The 19,621-nt window shown below is 44.5% G+C and overlaps 1 protein-coding gene across 3 annotated transcripts in view; it reads right to left on the bottom strand.

Annotated features, from left to right (window-relative positions):
* FAT2 (FAT atypical cadherin 2) overlaps positions 1 to 19,621 on the bottom strand; it is an 86,694-nt gene that overhangs the window by 30,298 nt on the left and 36,775 nt on the right. For all 3 annotated transcript variants that reach the window (XM_055285570.2, XM_055285569.2, XM_055285568.2), the window contains exons 6-13: positions 18,881 to 19,091; positions 17,183 to 17,322; positions 16,306 to 16,587; positions 14,994 to 15,204; positions 8,041 to 12,093; positions 6,322 to 6,518; positions 3,593 to 3,746; positions 176 to 409 (exon numbers count right to left, since the gene is read on the bottom strand). In XM_055285570.2, the coding sequence (XP_055141545.1) occupies positions 176 to 409; positions 3,593 to 3,746; positions 6,322 to 6,518; positions 8,041 to 12,093; positions 14,994 to 15,204; positions 16,306 to 16,587; positions 17,183 to 17,322; positions 18,881 to 19,091 (5,482 nt within the window). The remainder of the gene's footprint in view (positions 1 to 175; positions 410 to 3,592; positions 3,747 to 6,321; positions 6,519 to 8,040; positions 12,094 to 14,993; positions 15,205 to 16,305; positions 16,588 to 17,182; positions 17,323 to 18,880; positions 19,092 to 19,621) is intronic.

The raw sequence follows: 19,621 nt of genomic DNA, 5'->3' as shown, positions 1-19,621 counted from the left end.
ATTTAGCACTTAGGTGTGCAGTTTGAGGATAAATACTTTTTACTTTTAAGTGTCCACAGACTCAACAAGGAGGCACCGCCCTTACCAGTCCTAGAGAGACACAAAGGGGACCAAATCCTTGCCCAAGGTGACCCAGGAGATCATTGGAAATGGCCTCAATCTTTCTCAGACTCACCTTGGTCGGGATCCCGGGCAAATACTACAGCCACAGGGGTCTTCACTGTGGTGTTGTCGAAGACAGCCACAGCACAGTGGCTGGGGAAGAACCGTGGGGCATTGTCATTCACGTCCTCCACATAGAGGGTGACGTCTGCCTGGCACGATCGGCCACCTCCATCCGTCGCCTTGGCAACAAGGTTGAACACATCCTTCCTTTCTCGGTCTAGGGCTGTGAGTGTGGTCAGCTCTCCTGGCCAGAGAAATGACAAAAGTTGAGCTTTCTCTGGGGAAATATTACCCAAGCATGTGCCCTCTAGATATCTACAGGAGACAAACCCAGCCACACAGAGTTTTGTTCACAGCAAGGAGGGATCAATACAGTCAGGAAAGCAGCTAAGCCTGTATCCCCCCACACCCATTCACCTCCCTGATTCTCCAAAACACACTTCATCACATTGCCAGTTTAAGATAATCATCAACAAGCTAAAAATAGGAATATTCTTAATGGCCAATTAGGGAATTTCTAACAATATATAAAATGCATTTATCCTTTGGTTCATAATTCCACTTCTAGGAACATATATATATATTCTGTAGAATAATCAACCCAAAGATAAAAATCTACATATAAGGATATTCTCTGCAGCACTGTTTATAATAGCAGCTATTGAAATCATCCTACATGACTTTCAAAAGGGGACTGGTTAAGTATATTATGATTCAGCCACACAGTAAAATACCATGTGTGGTGTTACATGTATCTTGGTTTTCATGCATCGCTCCTGCCCGTAACTCTCACAGCCCTTGTTACACAGTCTTTTGTTATAATGTTGGGTGTGTTATGTTAGGCCTCAGGAAGCACAATCTCTCTGACCTTCTCCTGCTCTCCTTTCACCTGCCCCAAGGCAAGATTCCCATCTTTCCCCCCTTTTCTGATTGTGGGTTTTAAGACCCTCCCCAGAAAGGCTCCTGCCTTTTATACCCCGGGGAAGATGATGCTGACATCACGAGGTTCCCATAACAACCCAAGACGACTGGGGTCCGAGAGCTTCCACATAGCTGAACACATGGCGGTTCCTGGAGGGTGGCGCACCCAGGGAGGACATGGGAGCCCCTTTCCTCATGCCTCGCCCTCCACCTCTCTTCGCCTGTATCCTTTGCAGTATCCTTTGTAATAAACCAGTAAACACATGTGTTTTTCTGAGTTCTGTGAGCTGTCCCAACAAATTAATCGAACCCAAAGGAGGAGTCGTGGGAGCCCCAACTTGAAGCTGGTTGGTCAGACATTCTGAAGGCCTGGACTTGCAACTGGTGTCTGGGTAAGGGGGTACAGTCTTGTGGACAGAGCCCTAAACCCGTGGGATCTGACACTATCTCCAGGTAGATAGTGTTGGAATTGAATTAGAGGACACCTGAGGGGTCTCCACTGCTTGTTGTATGGGGAAAACCCACACACATTTGGTCACAGAAGTCTTCTTTGCTGATGATTGGTGTGGTGTGAGGGCAGAGGAAAAACCTCATTTGACAGAGGTTTTTCCGAAACACCATATAACCAAAAATGAATTATGATAGAGCTTTGAGATACTGCTGAGTGAAGAAAAGCAAGTTACAAATAGTATTCTACTTTCATGAAGTAATTATATAGAGATTTTGGAGATGCATGGAAAACCAGTCAGATAGAATATATACCAAGAGTCCTTATCTGTGGAGGAAGGAGTTATCATGCAGATGTTCCAGTTTCTACATAATACATGCCTACATTGCTTGAATTTTATACCATGAACATGTATTATTTCCATATTCAGAAGAAAACGCCATTTTTTTAAGTCCTTACTGCTCATCCTGAAGCTGAACAAAGAGCAGCAGAGAGAGGTTAAATAACCTGCCTGGGTCACTCTGCCTGTCCCTGCTGGGGTTAGGAAGGACAACATTGTCCCCTATCTACCCAGACAGCTTCCTGCGACACCCCTCTCCCCTGCCACCCCCTGCTCAGGTATCTCCAAGTCATCCTGTGAGCTATTGGTCCCAAGCCAAATGTCAGCAGCTGGCTCTTGTGACCTGGGCCTTCTGTGCTGCCCATCCCCACACCCTCCCTTGCAGCAGCAGGGCAGGAATCCCTCCTAGGTGGGCTGCTCTTCCAAAGGAAGTCCACTCCACCAGACTCTCACAGCCCAGCCTCTCCTGGCTACTCCTGGCCTACCCTGCAGGAATCTCTGCTTCCCACTCTGCTCTGTCTCTTGGCGAGTAACAATGATAATGGCAACCCATCCACTGAGCCAGACCTGGGCTAGGCTTCCATATGCTTTCTCACTTGTGTTATAACAATTCTATCCCTGGTTTGCGGCATAGATACCTGGAGATCATGTTCTTGGCCATGACACTCACCTGCCTAAATCCTCCAGTGGCTCTAAAGGTGGGATTTGGCTCTGCCCACCCTGGGGCCTCATTCTTTGTCCTCTCTCCTCCCTCTCTGGGCACCAGTTTCTGGCCTTCTGTCAGGTCCTCAGTGTGTGTACTATTTCCCCAAAGAAGGTCTTTGTATAAATTCTCCTGCCTTGAGTGCCCTTTCCCCCACTCTCTTACCCCTGGCTAACACTTCTGTGTCCGCAAGTCTCACATAAAGTGGCATTTCCTCAGTGACTTTTACTTAACCCCCTCCGTAGCCCAAGTCAAGTTCTGCTGTCAAATATTCCCATAGCTAGCAAAAAGACAGAAAGAAAGAAAAAGAGGGAGAGAAATAAAGAAAGAAGAGAGAGAGAGAAAGAAGAAGAAGAGAAAGAAGAAGAAGAGGAAGAAGAAGAGGAGGAGGAGGAAGAAGAAGAAAAAGAATAATAAGAAGACGGCGGTGGTGGTGGAGGAGGAGGAGGGAGGGAGAGAGGGAAAGAGAAAGAGAGAAAGAGAAAGAAAAAGAAAGAAGAAAGAAAAGAAAGAAAGAAAGAAAGAAAGAAAGAAAGAAAGAAAGAGAAAGAAAGAAAGAAAAAAGAAAAAGAAAAAAGAAAGAGAAGGAAGGAAGGAAAGACAGAACGAACAAACAAGGAAAGGAAAGGGAGAAAGGAAAAGGAAAAAAGGAAAGGAAAGGAGAGGGGAGGGGAGGGGAGGGAAGGAAAGGAGAAACCAAGGTGTCAGCTGTGCTAAAATAAATTTTAAAAGAATAAAATAAATCCCCTTATCATTCTGCACTTTTTCTTAATTTAGCACATTTAAAATCACTGATTCAATGACCCCCTTTCCCACTAGATTATAAAGACCCAAATCTTGTCTTATCAGTCTATTTATTATGTCCCCAGTACAATGCTTGGCACATAGGGCCAATATATGTTTGCTGACGGATGAGTGAATTCCTGTTTCTTTTCCAAGGAGAATACCATGGCACTGGGCACTTGGTATTCAGTAAAGAAGTTCTTATTTTGATCCTGCAGCTCAGGAAACCCACCTGTATGAGGATCCAGCTTGAATTCATGAGCCCCAGGGCCATGCAGAGAATATGTGATCTGAGCATTGGTATCAGTGTCCAAGTCTGTGGCGGAAACCTTCAAAATGAAGTGTCCTGGAAATACATCTTCATGAACCTTGCCAGTATAGAGAAGCTAGAGATGGAAAGACAAAGAAGAGGGAAATTGTGGGAACTGCATTCAGATCCAGAGAGAAGCAGAGTGACTGACTGAGGGAGACAGAAGCAGAAAGAGAGACACTGAGATGGCAGAGATGAACAGAGACAGAAAAAAGGACAGAGACAGAGAGAGAGAAAGAGAAGCAGAGAGAGGGAGGGAGGGGAACAGAAGGGGGTAGAATAAGATGAAACACGCAAGGAAAATTGAGGTTTAAAACAGGAAGAGGATGACAAGAGAACGAGTCAGAAAAGAGAGAATGGAGAAGTTCCGTCATCCAAAAGCCCCAGGCAGGGCTAGAAGGGACTGCTACAACTTCTTCCACCCAGTCCTTTGAGGCTTTTGGAGAAGGAAGGCAAGATGGGCCTGATATAGGCATTCTGGAAGGTGTCAGGTCAAGCTCCCCTGCCTCTGTGGTGAGGCCATGCTATTAAGCTCATCTCCCTGACCGTATCCCCAGGACAGACCCTTGACTTTTGAGCTGGGTCTGGACTCCAGTGACCCCATCGCTTGGCCCACCCTCCCTTTGCTGCAGGTACCATCATGGCATCTGAGGGAGTGGCAGAGGGGAAAGGCTGGAGCTCCCTGAGAATTCAATTTTTCTTCAGTGGCTGGCTGTGAGCCAGCCTCCAAGCATTATGGTTTCCACCACTGTGGAGTGTGGGCAAGCATGGACCCCTACATGCCCTGGATGGAAGCCTTATTTATTTTCTTGTTTTCTCTTTTTTGAGACAGAGTCTCACTATGTTGCCCAGGCTTGAGTGCAGTGGCACGATCTTGGCTCACTGCAACCTTCTCCTCCCAAGTTCAAGCAATCTCCTGCCTCAGCCTCCTAGGTAGCTGGGAGTACAGGTGCGTGCCACCACACCTGGCTAATTTTTTTTTTTTTTTTTTTGTATTTTTAGTAGAGACGGGGTTTCACCATGTTGGCCAGGCTGGTCTCGAACCCCTGACCTCAGGTGATCCGCCTGCCTCGGCCACCCAAAGTGCTTGTATTACAGATGTGGATGGAAGTTTTATGTGTGGAGATGGTTCCCCAGGCCTCTTTTTTCTGGTTCTAGTGATGCTGTGAACCATCTCTGGGAGGGCCAGGGTGAGCCTGATCTCAGCCTCTCCAAGAATGGGGAGGACAGAGGTTGCTCGTAATGATGGCTGAGGGAAAAGAGAAGGAAGGTGACCACCATTCTCCCCAAAAAAGCCTCCCTTCTGAGACCACCCCAGATATGGTCATCTTGGATCCCGAAAAGACATTTTGCATGCATACCAATAACCAGACTCTCTTTTTCTACTGTGCTTTTATGTGACTGGCATGTAGAAGAGTGGAGGAAGAAAAGGTGAGGAGATATATGTATTTATGTGTGTTGCAAGGTATGTGTCTATACATTTATATGTGTGTGCAAGCAAGTCGAAGTTTGTATATATGCAAATGCATATGTAAGTATGTTCATGTGAATTTGTTATGTATAGTTGCATGTGTGGGTGAGCATATGGTTGATTGTGCTAGGTATATAGGTATATGCTTATATGTTTATGTGTATATATGTATAGGTATTTGCCTGTGTGTATAGGGTTGTAGATGATCCTTTGTGTATATGTGTGGGTATGTATAACTGTGCATTTTTATATATATACTGAATGGCTGGATTATGATAATTTGAGATGTTATAAAATTAAAATGTTAGTAGTTTATCTGTAAACTTTGAAAGAATGTAAATCCTCCCAAAGTTAAAAACTACTTACTGTGTTTTAAAAAATATGTTTAAAAGCAAAGCTCCATGACAGCAATTGTTGGTTTATGCCTCTCGGAACACAGCTCCTCTCCTGACAAACACACACACACACACCCCACTCAACATTTGTTCCTGCTGGAAATTTAGAGTTCAATTACATGAGATCCTTAGGAAAGTATCCCTCACCAAATGAAATTGCCCTGTCTCATGTTTGTGTCTCTGTATAAGTGAAGGAAGGCATCTCAGTGGGCTAAATTACCCCAGGAGATGTGGGGAGGTGCATATATGGGCATGGGGTGAGGAGTTTGTCTGGGGTCAGGTCGCTGTTAGTGTATTTGATAATAGTGAGCCATGTCAACAAGTTGAGCAGTGCCAGGGTTTTGCCCATTGGGCATGGCTGGCTGTGTTTGGAGAATGCATATGTTACTTTCCTTCTGGATATGTTCTGCAGAGAAATAGACCTTTGTTGGCAATGTAAGGGGAGAGATGTGGGCCATGAGTCTTGAACAGCTTGGTATATCCCTGTGGGGGCCAAGGAATTACCTAGAATGGTCTCTGCCCCTGGGAACAAGTCGGAGGCTTGCTGGGGAGAAGCAAGGGAGGTGAGGTCAGTAATGGCCAGCCTCAGAGATGGGTCCCTCAGTCCTCCTTTCTCCTGCCCCTCACTCTCTGTTCTCCTGCCCCTCAATCTCCCTTCTCCTGCCCCTCACTCTGTTCTCCTGCCCCTCAATCTCCCTTCTCCTGCTCCTCACTCTCTGTTCTCCCACCCCTCACTCTATCTTCCTTGCCTTCACTACCCACTCTGCCCCTCGCCAGGCTCTCACCTGTGAGCACTGTGGGCTGTTATCATTGACGTCCAGGACAAAGATCTCCACGGTGACCGAAGCCTGGAACTTGCCATCAGATGCTGTGACTCTGAGCAAGTACCTGGCTGTGTGCTCGCGGTCCAGGGTCTTCCTTGAGGAAATCCTCCACTCATCTCCAACTTGGCTGATGCCAAACTGGCCCAGGGGGTCTCCCTCTAAACAGATGGGGCAGAGCTTTCAGAAGCCAAGCAATAGGAATGAACTAGGCTTTGTGTCACAGGTGGTTGCCCATTGGACGCATTTTTTAGAATTGCTGGGAAAGCAAACATTTCCTTCCTTAACCAGGAACCCACGATTCTACACTGAGTCCACTTTTTGGTGTTATGAAGCTACTTCTACTTCACATGCCTCCTGTTAAATGAAATTGTCAATGCAAGGAGCATCACTTCAAAATATGTGGCTGAAGGCAGGGTTTTTTGTTTTTGTGGCCCAGAAGGCATGGGAGGAAGTTGAAGGGAAACAAATTTCAATTCTATATAAATGTCTAAGATGCATAGCTATACAACAGTGGAGAGATAGGAAGCAATCAAAAACACTAAACACTCCAAGGTTTTATTTTATAACTAAGGACCCACCCTAAGTGGAGGTTCTGTAGGAGCACTAGGGTTTGCTTGTAAGTCATCTTTCTTTCCTTGACACTAATCACTGACAAGAATGTGGGAATATGGATTTCTCACTCTGAGATCCTAAGATTCCAGAGTTCTAAGATCCAACTACTCCAAGAATTGATAACATGTTGACATTTATTACTCTATTATCCTGAGATTTTAAGACTTCTGTGTTTTTAGGAGTCTGATATTTTAAGATGATAAGATTCTGTTTTTCTACAACTCTGTATTTCAAACAGCTTTGATCCTATGTCTTCAGGAGTCTGTGGTTCTTGGTTGGAATTTCAGGCTCGTGAGCTTTTCACTGGACAGCTGTGATAGCAGAAGGAGCCATGTTCATGGGAATGGGGGGACATGGCACCTGGGGATGAGAAAAAAAGGACACAGGAGTGAAGAAACTCTCTCATGGCCACTGGTAAGTTGGCTTAGCCACTGGATTGGGGATAGGGTAATTTAGTTTTACAGTAGGTATCCACTAATGAAAGCAGCTTATAGGGTAGGGTTTTAATCCCAGCCCTGGAGCAAGCACAAGAGTTTGACCTTGGTTGAACTTCTCCATCTGGGCCTTGGTTTCCATATATGTGAAATGAGGGAATTATATCTAAGGAAGTGCTGTCATTCCTACACTTAGGACCTGTGATTGACTAAGAAGTGTTTTCTATCATTCACAACTTTACCTGGCTAGGACACTCTCCATAAAGACAGTCACTTGACAGAATTTTCATGGATCATGCAACTTTCTTGGTGCCTCCTCCATCTTTCAAAAGACAACTGACGGCAGTTAGAGTATGACTCACATAAAATAATGAGACATACTTTTTGCAAAGCACTTTCTAAAATATAGGTGCTTTCTATAAATTACAGATCTTACCAGCATGCCTGTGAGGTGAATGAGAACATGCATGCCAAGTCTATAGGTGAAGAAACTGAGGTCCTAGGGGGTTAAGTGTGCCCAAGGTCACACTGCTAATAAGTGGCAAATCCAGGACATGAACCCATTTTAGAGCACCTCTTCCTGGATGTTTTTCAATACATTTCAGAACCTGAAGTCTATGACAGGTGTTCTTACCTGTGATGTAGCAGGTGACCTGCCTGTTCTGCTCAGAAATGTCAGCATCCAGGGTCTTTAGAGTCGCCACCAGTTCGCCAGGCTCACTGTTCTCAACCACAGATCCTCTGTACTCTTCAGAAGCAAATCGGGGAGCATTGTCATTCTCATCTGTAATGGAGACCTCAACCAGGGCCTGAGAGGATAGCTGGATGGTCTGTCCGTGGTCATAGGCCACCACATGAAAATGATAAGTCTGGCAGGTCTCACAGTCAAGTTCCTGGAGTGTGGTGATCCAACCACTCTCACTGTCAATGGCAAAGAGCTCATGGACATTGCTACCAGGGTCTGCAGACAGCCTGTAGCTCACCTGGCCATCTCTCCCAGTGTCCTTGTCAATGGCAGTCACTTGAATGACTGAGGTCCCCACTGGCATATTCTCAGTGAGGACAGCCTTATATGGATCAGCCTCAAATACAGGCCTATTGTCATTGACGTCTCCCACTTGGATGTTGACAGAGACCAAGGACACCACGTCAGTGTTCTGAAGGCAATGTGCCATCACATCAATCTGGTACAATTTGGTGGATTCATGGTCCATGGGCTTCCTCACCTTTATGACCCCTGTGTCTGGGTCTAGGGAGAAGACACCATCCTTGTTGCTCTCAGGTGTGGTGCCCCGCACTAGACTGTAGATGACTGGATCTTGAGCTGCCACTGCTTTAACAATCCCAATGTCAGACCCCTCTGGAAGGTCTTCAGGTACAGAGAAAGTATACAAAGGTTCAGAAAATTTCGGTAAGGATACTTTTTTAGGAACCACCTGAAGTCGTACTGGCACCAGAGAGTTCCAGTGAGGAGGGCCTCCATCTTGGGCTTTGATGAAGAAGTCAAGGGTCTGATTTTCCAATCCCACCAGGCTGTCTTTCACCTTGACCACACCAGTGACTGGGTTAATTTCAATGACATCTTTAACTAGGTCCTCTGGGTTCACTGAGTAGGTGACATCTGCATTCTGACCTTCATCTGCATCATAGGCCAACACCTGGATAACCGGAGAGTCTTTACTGACATTGGATTGAATGGATACTGTGTACTCAGATGCTTTGAACTGTGGGGGGTTGTCATTTTCATCTGTGAGGATGATCTTCACCGTGCAGAAGGCTACTCTTCCTCCTCCATCCCGAGCCATGACCTTAATAGCAATGACTCTCTCTGTTGAATTTTCCCGATCCAGTTTCTGCAGAGTGGCAATCTGGCCATTAGGGTTTATGGAGAACTTCTCACTTGCTAGTTTATTGATGATAGTATAATCTACAGTGCCATAGGGACCACTATCTTTGTCTATGGCTAGCAAATCAATCACCTTGGTTCCAACCATTGCATTCTCCGCTAATTCTGCCTCATAAAGGTGCTGCTGGAACTCTGGGCTGTATTTATTGGCATTTGTAGTGTTGATGTACACAGGCACAGTTGCTCGGAAGACTCCATCAGAAGCACCTACCTTCAAATTGTAAGAAGAGTCCAGGTGCTTTTTGCAAAGGTTGAACATAGAAATTATTCCCGATGAGCTGTTAATGGAGAAGTGCCTGTCCTGATTGCCAGAAAGAATCAGGTACTCCAGGCGGGAGGTGTCTCTGCTGTCAGGGTCAATAGCCTGGACTTTAAGAACCAGGTGTCCACAGGTTGCCAGTTCACTGACATTGGCTTCATATTGAGGTTGTCTGAACTCTGGGGGGTTGTCATTGATATCAGACACATTGACAACCACAAGGGTTTCACCAGTGAGTGGAGGATCTCCTTTATCCATGGCCCTGACTTTCACATGAAAGTGTTGTTGGGCTTCATAATCCAGTTCTTGGACTGTGGACATCTCCCCTGTGCTCCCATCGATCTGGAAGAACTTAGAAACATCTGAGCCATCCTCCACAATCTGATAAGAGACGTCACGGTTCCGCCCTGAGTCCTGGTCAGAAGCCAGCAGTTGGATCACAGGGGTCTGAGCAGGCAAGCCTTCTGAGATGGAAGTGGTATAGACCAATTGGGAAAAAGTGGGAGGGTTATCATTGACATCCTCCACTAGGACTTCCACTGTGGCTTCAGAAAATGACCCCAGAGCTGTATCCGTGGCTCTGACTGTGAACACATGTTTGGTCTTGGACTCATAGTCCAAAGGCCCTGTTACTGTTAGGACACCAGTCTTGAAGTCAGTGGTGAACAGCATCAAGGGTTCTTCCTCCACAATGTTGTAAATGAGCCGGAGTCCCTCTGGACTCCGGGCCTGGGTGTGGAGAATTGGGGTATAGAGGGTGATATTTTCAGGTACTCTGACTTTGTAGTAAGGACTCTGAAACAGTGGGTTGGATTTATTTCTCACAGTGACAAGTACCTCTTCCTCACTCTGGAGGGATGGCGTTCCTCCATCCCGAGCAATGACTTTGAGGTGATACTTATTTAAAGCTTGATAATCAAAGGGTTTCTTGAGTGATATGTCCCCAAGATAGGGGTCAATTCGGAAATATGTGTAATCTTCTGCAAATTCATATGTAACAGCCCCATTTGTCCCCAAGTCCTCATCAGTGGCAGATACCTGAAAGAGGACATCCCCTGGCTCTGTGCCATCTTGGATGATTGTGTAATAGGGCAGATGCTTAAATTTGGGGGGATTGTCATTGACATCCTCAACAGAGACTCTGACCAAAGCCTGAGCCACCCGCTGAGGTATCCGATTGTCCCTCACTTCCACTGCCAGCTCGTGAGTGTCCTGCTGCTCCCGGTCAAACGCCACACCTCTTGTCTGCAACACGCCTGCTGACTGGACCATATGAAACATATCTGTGCCATTCAAGAGGAAGTAGGAAAGGGTGTCATTCAAATGATTGCCCTGGGCACCAAGAATCACCAGTGCCTTTCTGTCCTGCAAATTCTCCTTCACAGCTGCCCTATAGACATCCTGATCAAACTGCAAGCTTTCGTCAAGCACTTGGGTCAAAGAAATTTTTACCAGCGCAGTGTCTTGATACAAGCCATCAGAAGCCCTGATGGTGAGCTTCCGAGAGAGTCCCAGGAGAGCAGGATTCAGTACAGATATGCTACCAGTGACAGGATGGATGGTAACAGCTTCATCAGCATTGCCAGTTTTGATGCTATAATTGACTTCTGAGTCTTCGTCGCTGGCCCGCACCATGAGAAGCTCCATGCCTGGATGGATAGGCCCCACTATTGCTACCTCATATATCTGTTCTGAGAACCTGGGAGGAGAATCATTCACATCTCTGACATGAATGATGACTTGGGCAGGTCTGGGTGAAAATAATATGGGGCTTCCTTGGTCATGGACATAGACACAGAATTGGAAAGAGGGCATGCTCTCATAATCCATCTCTGATACAATGGTTAGGGTTCCCATGCTGGGATCAATTTTGAAAAACTTCAAGGCCTCTGGCTCCAAAATTTTATAGACCAACAAGGAATTAGCTTCTTTGTCACTGTCAGAGGCATGAATCACAAAGGGGTTGTTGTTTTTATCCATGATCATGCTGTACAGTGGAGCTGCTTCACTAATTTGGCCCACAAAAGTTGACTTTAAGAACATAGGAGCATTGTCATTTTCATCAATTATGTCAACCACCACCATGACATCAGTAAATGCACCTGCCATATTGCTTCCTCGGATTTTCAGCTGGTAAGACGAGATTTTCTCATGGTCCAAGTTCTTCTGGGTGGAAATAAGGCCAGAATATGAGTTCATAGAGAAGACTCCATCCTTATTCCCCTCTCTTAACTCATAGGTAACTTCAGAGGAGCTCATAGCAGAGACAAGGAGGATTGGGGAACCAACAGGGATTGATTCAGGGATCTCTACAAAGTACTCAGATTTTGAAAAGATGGGGGCACTCCTATCTGAGGGATAGACATGGATGATCACTGTAGCCAGGTCATGCCATTGTGGGGAGCCTTGATCTTCTGCCTTCACTGTCAGAGTATGTGGGGCATGATTTGCCCGATCAAGCTTTTGAGCTAGAGTAATGATGCCTAGCAGGGCATTGATGTTGAAGAAACCTTCGCTGTTCCCTGAAACAGAAGACAAGACAAACAAGTTTGCCACACCCTCCACAGGTATCACCTAGGCTTTCTAGATCAGTAAAGGGGCTATCACACAAAACCTGGACAGAGCAAAATCTGCATATAGTGTATATCCACCCTGGATATAGTGTATAGAGTAGATACTTTATAAAATCTCTAATATGGTGCACGTAGTAGGTACTTCATATCACTATCAATTATCACTAAGTTTCTGGGACACAACTTAAGCTACAAACCAAAGCTATAGTAGGTCTTTGAAACCAAAAAAGGAGACTCCATAGGAAAAGCACACTCCACCCTGAATTTCTGTGATGCCTTTTGTAGGAAAAGCTTCAGTTTGCATTATACAGAATTTTTAACCATCTTTTGTATAACTTTTTTTTTTTTAGTCAGGGTCTTTCCTGTCACCCAGGCTGGAGTGTAGTGATGTGAGCATGGCTCACTGCAGCCTCAAACTCTTGGGCTCAAGTGGTGCTCCAGCCTCAGCCTCTGGTGGGATTGCAGGTGTGAGCCACCGTGCCTGGCTACATTTTTTGTATAATTTTTAATAGCTTTGGTTATATAGAACACCCATATCTCGAGGCTCCTGAGCAAATATCTTTGCCCCATGCCTGTATTTCCTAAACTCTAGGCATTCTCACATCATCTTTATAATTTTTTCAATATCCATGCATTGCCTATGTTATGTTACACTATTATTTAATTGATGTTTTCGTTTAAATTAATTCACTCAAAATTTGATAAATATTTTTAAAGGTAACATTATGTTGCTTCTTTAAATAAAAGCACCATATTGCTTACCATAAATCAGAAGTTACCATAAAAAGAAGTCAAAGAGAAAATACCGTATTAAAACTGAGATAAAATCTACTGCTTGCCAAAATGTCTGAGCCTGTGAGCTACCCTCTTTCTTTGGTAAACAAAGAGTGGCAGGTGTTAGAGAAGACTAAAAGACATTTTAGAACCCAACGGAGGCTTTGTTCTTCATTCTATCAGGGAGCTTGAATAATTTAAAGAGGAGTGCTTTCTCCATGCCCAATAATCTTTTAATGCCATTAAATGAGTAATACTTGAATTGTTTTGCTCACCACCACAGGTACAGGCCTTACACTTGAGAAAATATTGCACTTTACATGTCTTATTCCCTCTATCACATAAGTGCATATTTTATTATTTCAATGGCAAAGCAAATGGCTAAGTTTTGTCATAAAACTTTCAATCTGATTCTTCCACCTTTGAAGCCTTTCTCCAGCTGACTGGTTAGTTGATTTGTCATATAACCGCTAAATTCAGTCAAAGAACATGGTTTTAATGAGTAAGCAGCCATTTTAAAGTGATTCCATTAAAAGCAGCTAAGTCAACAACCTAGATGTAATTCCGATTATAATTTATTATATAATATCACACTGCTGAAATAAATAAATCAGGGCAGAAAATTGTATATTCATTATGATCTCAATATTACAAAAATATGCATAGGGGAAGATGAGAGGGAAAGACAGAAAGTCATTCTTTTGGGGTGATAAAAATGATGGTTATGTGTTGTGTTCTTTATACATTCCTGCATTTTTCATGTTTTCAAAAATGAGCATGTGTTACTTCTATAATCAGAATAATATTTTAAAACTAATCTTTTCTGGACAATAAAGTCATTATCTTCATCAGTGAGGTTGTCAATGAGATAAAAGGTGTGATTTCATTTCATAAATCACAAAAAGCAAGCAATGCATTATAATCCATATTCTTCTTCAGGGGTGAATAGACTTCTGTTATATGGCAACTATTTCTTCCAAAAAGAAAAGGTAAAGCTACTGGCTTTATACAGTACCAGTAGCTACTGTATAAGCTACTGGCATGCAATAAATGAACATTAGGTCTTGCGAGGGCAGACAGCAAATTATGTCCTTCTTGGTTTCTCGCAGCAACTAGCTCTATGAAGTATTATTATTAAATATAATTATTACTATTAAATATTAATTATGTATTACAATTATTACAAATTATTAATAATTAGTTGGATACTGGATATTATCGCTTTTGTTATAGTAATTGCTTATAATTAACACTTATCAATGATAGTAATAGCCCTGGCATTTGTATAATATTTCAATTTACAACATGTATTAACATACATTGTCTTTTTTGAGAAGGAATCTTGCTCTGTCGCCCAGGCTGGAGTGCAATGGTGCAATCTCAGCTCACTGGAACCTCTGCCTCCCAGGTTCAAGCGATTCTCCTGCCTCAGCCTCCCGAGTAGCTGGGATTACAGGTGCATGCCACTATGCCCGGCAAATTTTTGTATTTTTAGTAGAGATGAAGTTTCACCATGTTGGCCAGGCGGGTCTCGAACTCCCGACCTCAGGCGATCCGCCCACCTTGGCCTCCCAAAGTGCTGGGATTACAGGCGTGAGCCACTGTGCCTGGCCAACATACATTTTCTCTTTTAATCTTTGCAGTGACTTTCTGGCACAGGTAAGATTATTCCCGTTTTTGAGATGAAGAAATCCATATAATAGATACTAAATCACTGTAGAGCCTTATCAGAAAATAAAAATTACTTCTAAAACTATGCCATACACTTCATAAAATGTTCTAACATACATGCATGAAGTTATTACATTTTTAAATGTTGCATGGTGGGTTTATATAATATATATGCAAATTCTCCCATGGCATGAATGGTCCTTACTCATATTGTAGTAATCATGTTATTACTACCTTTGGAAGTGCATTAATTTAGGTAGTCCCAGGGAGTGCTCTAGAATTATTGTTTGCCAAGGCTTAATGAGCTTGGTACTTGATTAATTTGCGAATTCATGCCTCTAGAGCTTTCTTTTATTTCTAAGGCATCTTGACCCATCCTCTGAGCTCGTGGCCAGGCCTCTCACCTTTCAGGAGGGAGTAGTGGACCTCAGCATTGACTCCCCGGTCAGCATCCATGGCTCGGACCTGCAGCAGCTCTGTGCCGGGGGCTATGGTGTCAGGAACACTTGCCTCATAATGGAGCTGGGTGAAGCGGGGTGGGTGGAGGTTTCCATCCTCCACACGAATGGTCACCCACACGAAGTTCCTCTTGATAGGTATTTCCTGGTCTCGGACCTATGGGCCCAAAGGGGTAATTGGGTGAGCAGCAAATGGAATAGGAGGAGGCAGGGTTTAGGGTAAGGTCAATGAACTAGAATGCCAATTGAAAATATGCCCAGTTGAAACTAACTCTCCGTATTCTTTTAAATGTTGTTCTAATCTATATGCTCTTTTTCTTCATTTATGTAAATGGATCAGTCAATGATTCCTAGGCTCAGCTGTTTTAATGGATAATTCTATTTTAGGAGAAAGGCAGAAATAGGCAGAGAAGCAGTGTTTTCCAAATTACATCTCAGAGAATACTCATTCTTCAAGATGTTAACATGTTATGCAGGAAAAAAATTATATGGTCACATAAATTTGGGGAGCACTGAATTAAATGCAGTCAGTTTTCTTTGTTGCAGGACTTCTCAGAGCCTTGAATACATATTATATGCACAGAGGATGATCAAGTAGCACATAAGAACCCTGATCTTTAAGATAGGAGGCCAGGCTCCAATTCCGGTTCCATCATAAATAACTGTATGACAGTGAGGAAGTCTGTCTTTCTCTGTGGGCCTCAGGTGTAAGATGAGACAAATGGGCAGGGTCAGGGATAGAACTAGGGGGAAACAAGTGAGGCAAGCAGGGTGCAAAATTTAAAGAGGCCCTGACTCTTGGGGTGATAAAAATGCAGGCACATGGCCCAGAGAGTGAGCCCTCCTTACATTTTGTGTCCTGCATGCCTTGCTGGCCTGACCCTAGTCCTTGCTCTCAGTGGGAGAGGCTCCGTGTCCCTTCCATCTCTGACACTATATGAATCCACATTGTGTCATGAAGTCACTGAGCAGGGAGAGAGCTCTTGGGGAATATCTGGGGTGAGTCCAGAGAAAGCTGAGGTTGACAGGAGTTTCCCTGGCAGCCGTCCCATCTCTACCTTCACTTCCAGGCATCCCTTATGGAAGGTGCCCTTAGCCAGCTGTGAAATGTCACAACTCTGTCTCGTGCATGGTTCTTATGAGCATTGGTACGCCTGGCTCACCAGGGGAAGGGGGACCTTCAGCATGTCTCCAAGCATGTCCACCCCTACACATCTACATGCAAACGTATTCTCACCAGATTTTTCCATTTACTCACCATGACTGTCAGTGTGTGCTGGGAGGGCCCCGAGCCGAGGTCCAATTTTCCCACCGTTACCAGGACACCACTGCTTGGGTCCAACTGGAAGAGGCTGGCACTTCCTGGGTCTTGGCTGCCATGTATGGTATAGATGAGGCTTTTGCCCTTGTCTTGATCTATGGCCTGGACTCGCAGGAGCTCCACCCCTGGCACAGTGTCCTGGGGAACTCTGACCTCATAATGAGTTTCCAGAAACTGGGGCCGATGGTGGTTAATGTTGGCAATCATGAAGATGTGGACCTAGGGAGGGAGGTGAGGGAGAAGGTGCACTGCGAGCCTCAGGGGAAGAGGGACTGGGTCTGTCTGGACCTCCCTGTACCACCCAGGCCTAGCACAGTGCCTGGCACTCAGCCATCACTTGATAAATATTTGTTGAATGAATGACAGTATTTCAAAATCAAAAGACCTTCAGATGCTGCACAGTCTAGTGTTTCTCAAAAACAAAAATTTTCCTGAAGGGCCTTTCCATCAAGTGAAATGTTGTGTGAAATCCAAATGTAAGAAACAGATAAAACTCTGGCTGAAGCCAGAATAGAAATTCAGAGCCCCACTTACCCAACCATCATCCCCCTATACCTATGGTAGCCCCATTGTACTCTATCTTTAATTAAAACTGCTCATTTAAACAAGCTTCCAATTATAGACAGATCCAGAGTGGGAGCAAGAATTCTCCTAGGATCACAGAAGTAGAGAGTATATGAGACAAGAACTTTGATTCTAAATTCAGTGTTCCTTGAGGAACACCACATCCACAGAAAACCTCTGTAGCCTCATCCCAACCAAGAAGGCCTTCCATCTCCTCTCAATACAGGGGTCCCCAGCTGAGGCCTCTAACCTGGGTGGCAATGGTGTGGGACCCATCTGTCACCTCGACAGTCAAGTTATAGCTCGACCTCCTCCTGGTATCAAGAGGCCTGGCAATGACGATGCTGCCTGTGGTCTTCTCAATGTCAAAGTCCATGTCCTTATCCCCACCTAGAGTGGGAGTGGGGAGAAAGCACACACAACCTCAGTGATTTAGGCAGCATAGCATAAGATAGGCTTTGGTTGTCAGGCTCAGAGGACATGGTGGTAAATTCCACAGTACAAGATCTGAGTGACAGGTTGTAGTTTATTCCACCAAGGAGTCCCAAAACTGTAATTTATTCTGTCAAGTTGTTGTCAAGTTATTATTTGAATTTTATTAATAAATCAAATTGATTAATAAACTGTAAGAATCCAAATATAAAATAACATGTTTTTAAAATGTCTAGTATATAGAAATATGTTTAGTGACATGGAAATATGTTCATGATATATTACATTTAAAAATATTATAAAACAATATTTTAATATAACCCTAAGGGGGTGTGTGTGTGTGTGTGTGTGTGTAAAGGAAAAATGACAAGAAGGAAACACATCAACATTATAACAGTGGATTATCTTCTGATTGGTGGAACTTTAGGTGATTTTTATTTTCTTCTCTGCATTCATTTGTGTGTGCTTATTTACTTATTTATAGACAGGCTCTCAGTCTGTCACCCAGGCTGGAGTGTATGGTGCCATCATAGTTCACTGTAACCTTGGACTCAGCCTCAAGTGATCCTCCTACTTCAGCCTCTTAAGTAGCTGGGATTACAGGTGTGAGCCACTGTGCCCAGCCCATTTATGTTTTTGAAATGTTTTAGACGGTACACGCATTAATTTGGTATTAAAGAAAAAAAGGCAAACAAAAGAGCAGTAAACCAGAACTGGAAGTAAGTCCAGGAGGTTCAAAGAGCTTGGGTCAAGGGCATATATCCTATCCTACTCTTAGCCAGGATGGAAAACTGTACCAGGACTCCATGTTCATGTGGGTGCTGAAACTCTTAGAGATTTTTAACCTGGAATCCCTGGATGGGTTTCAAAGGACCTATAAATCCTCTAAATTGTATGCAGATTTATGTTTGTGTGTGTTTGTGCACACAACTTTCTTGGAAGAGGACCTAAGCATTCGTCAGATTCCTGAAGGGTTCTGTGACCCCCAGATGTTGAAGCAAAACCTTGATTTAGAGACAAAGAGGAATTTCAGAGAAGGCCATCAGAGCCCGGATCCAAGTGCCTCCTAGAATGAGAATGGGCACTTTCCCCTGATCTCAAGGGCGAAACCTGGAGCCAAAACATTGAGCATGGCTCCAGGGTATAGCTTATGGCAGGCTCACAGTCAACTATGATTTTCACATTGAGGCAGGAAAGGAAACACAAAGCATTTCTGCTCTGGGTCTTCCTGAACCATCTTAGGTCTCCTAGGCTCTTGGGGTAACTGAGGCACTGCCAACTCTGGCTGGGGTTAGAGATCGTGGCTGGAGTGAAAGGAAAGCTTGGCAGACATGGCGTTCTTACTGCCTATGCTCCCAGAGAACCAGGGAAGAGGCAGTCCCCACTCAGGGTTGAAAGAGGGGCTGCCAAGGAGCCTGACCTTGAGAAGAGTCAGAAGGACTGTAGTAGGAAAACTAGAGCTGGTGTATAAGGATGAGAGGGGTTGGCCCTTGTTGGGCCCTTGGACTTGCCTCACCTGAGATGTTGAACCAGAAGAGTCCGGGTCTGCCCTCTACGCTGATGACCCCCACCATGTGGTTCACAGGGTCTGTCTCCATGACCGTAAAGCTGTAGTAGGTCTCATCAAAGGCCAGAGGGATGGAGGACGGCCGAGGCCGAGGGATCCACTCAATGTGTAGCCGGACACTGGCTGAGAGTGGTGGCTGCCCACTGTCTGTTGCCTTGATCTGAAAGGAGGCCAACACCAAAACTGAGGGTTGGGGCCAAGAGACAAGAAGACCCAAGCAGCCAGGACAAGAACCAGAGCGTCCTGTGATTCTGACCAAGCAGGCCTCTCATCCAGTCATTCATTCATCTGATGCACACTTGAGGGCTTGCTGTAAACAGGCACCCTACCAGTTGCTGCAGGCACAGTGGTGAACAAAACATATAACCTGTGCTCAAGAACCTCATGGTTAGTATAAAAATAATAAATGCCACTGTTAACTGAAGACTTACTGTGTGCTACTTCCTAAATTGAACTTTACATACATATGCCCTTTGCTTTTCCCAACTACCATAAACCTAACAAGCTAGAATTTATTGAGCACTCACTATTATCAGGCCTTGTTCTAAGAGCTTTGTGAGCAATATCTGATTTAATCCTCACAATAACCTTGGAAGAGGTCCTGTTATCATCTGTCTTTTACAAGAAGAAACTAGGGCTCAGCGTGGTCGATTCACCTGCCAGCTGAAATGCTTGGATAGCAATGAGACT

Source organism: Symphalangus syndactylus, chromosome 7 (genome assembly GCF_028878055.3).
Source record: "Symphalangus syndactylus isolate Jambi chromosome 7, NHGRI_mSymSyn1-v2.1_pri, whole genome shotgun sequence".
NCBI classification, from domain to species: Eukaryota; Metazoa; Chordata; class Mammalia; order Primates; family Hylobatidae; genus Symphalangus; species Symphalangus syndactylus.
The sequence above is the reverse complement of the archived record's forward strand: the minus strand, read 5'-3'. Positions and strand labels throughout refer to the sequence as shown.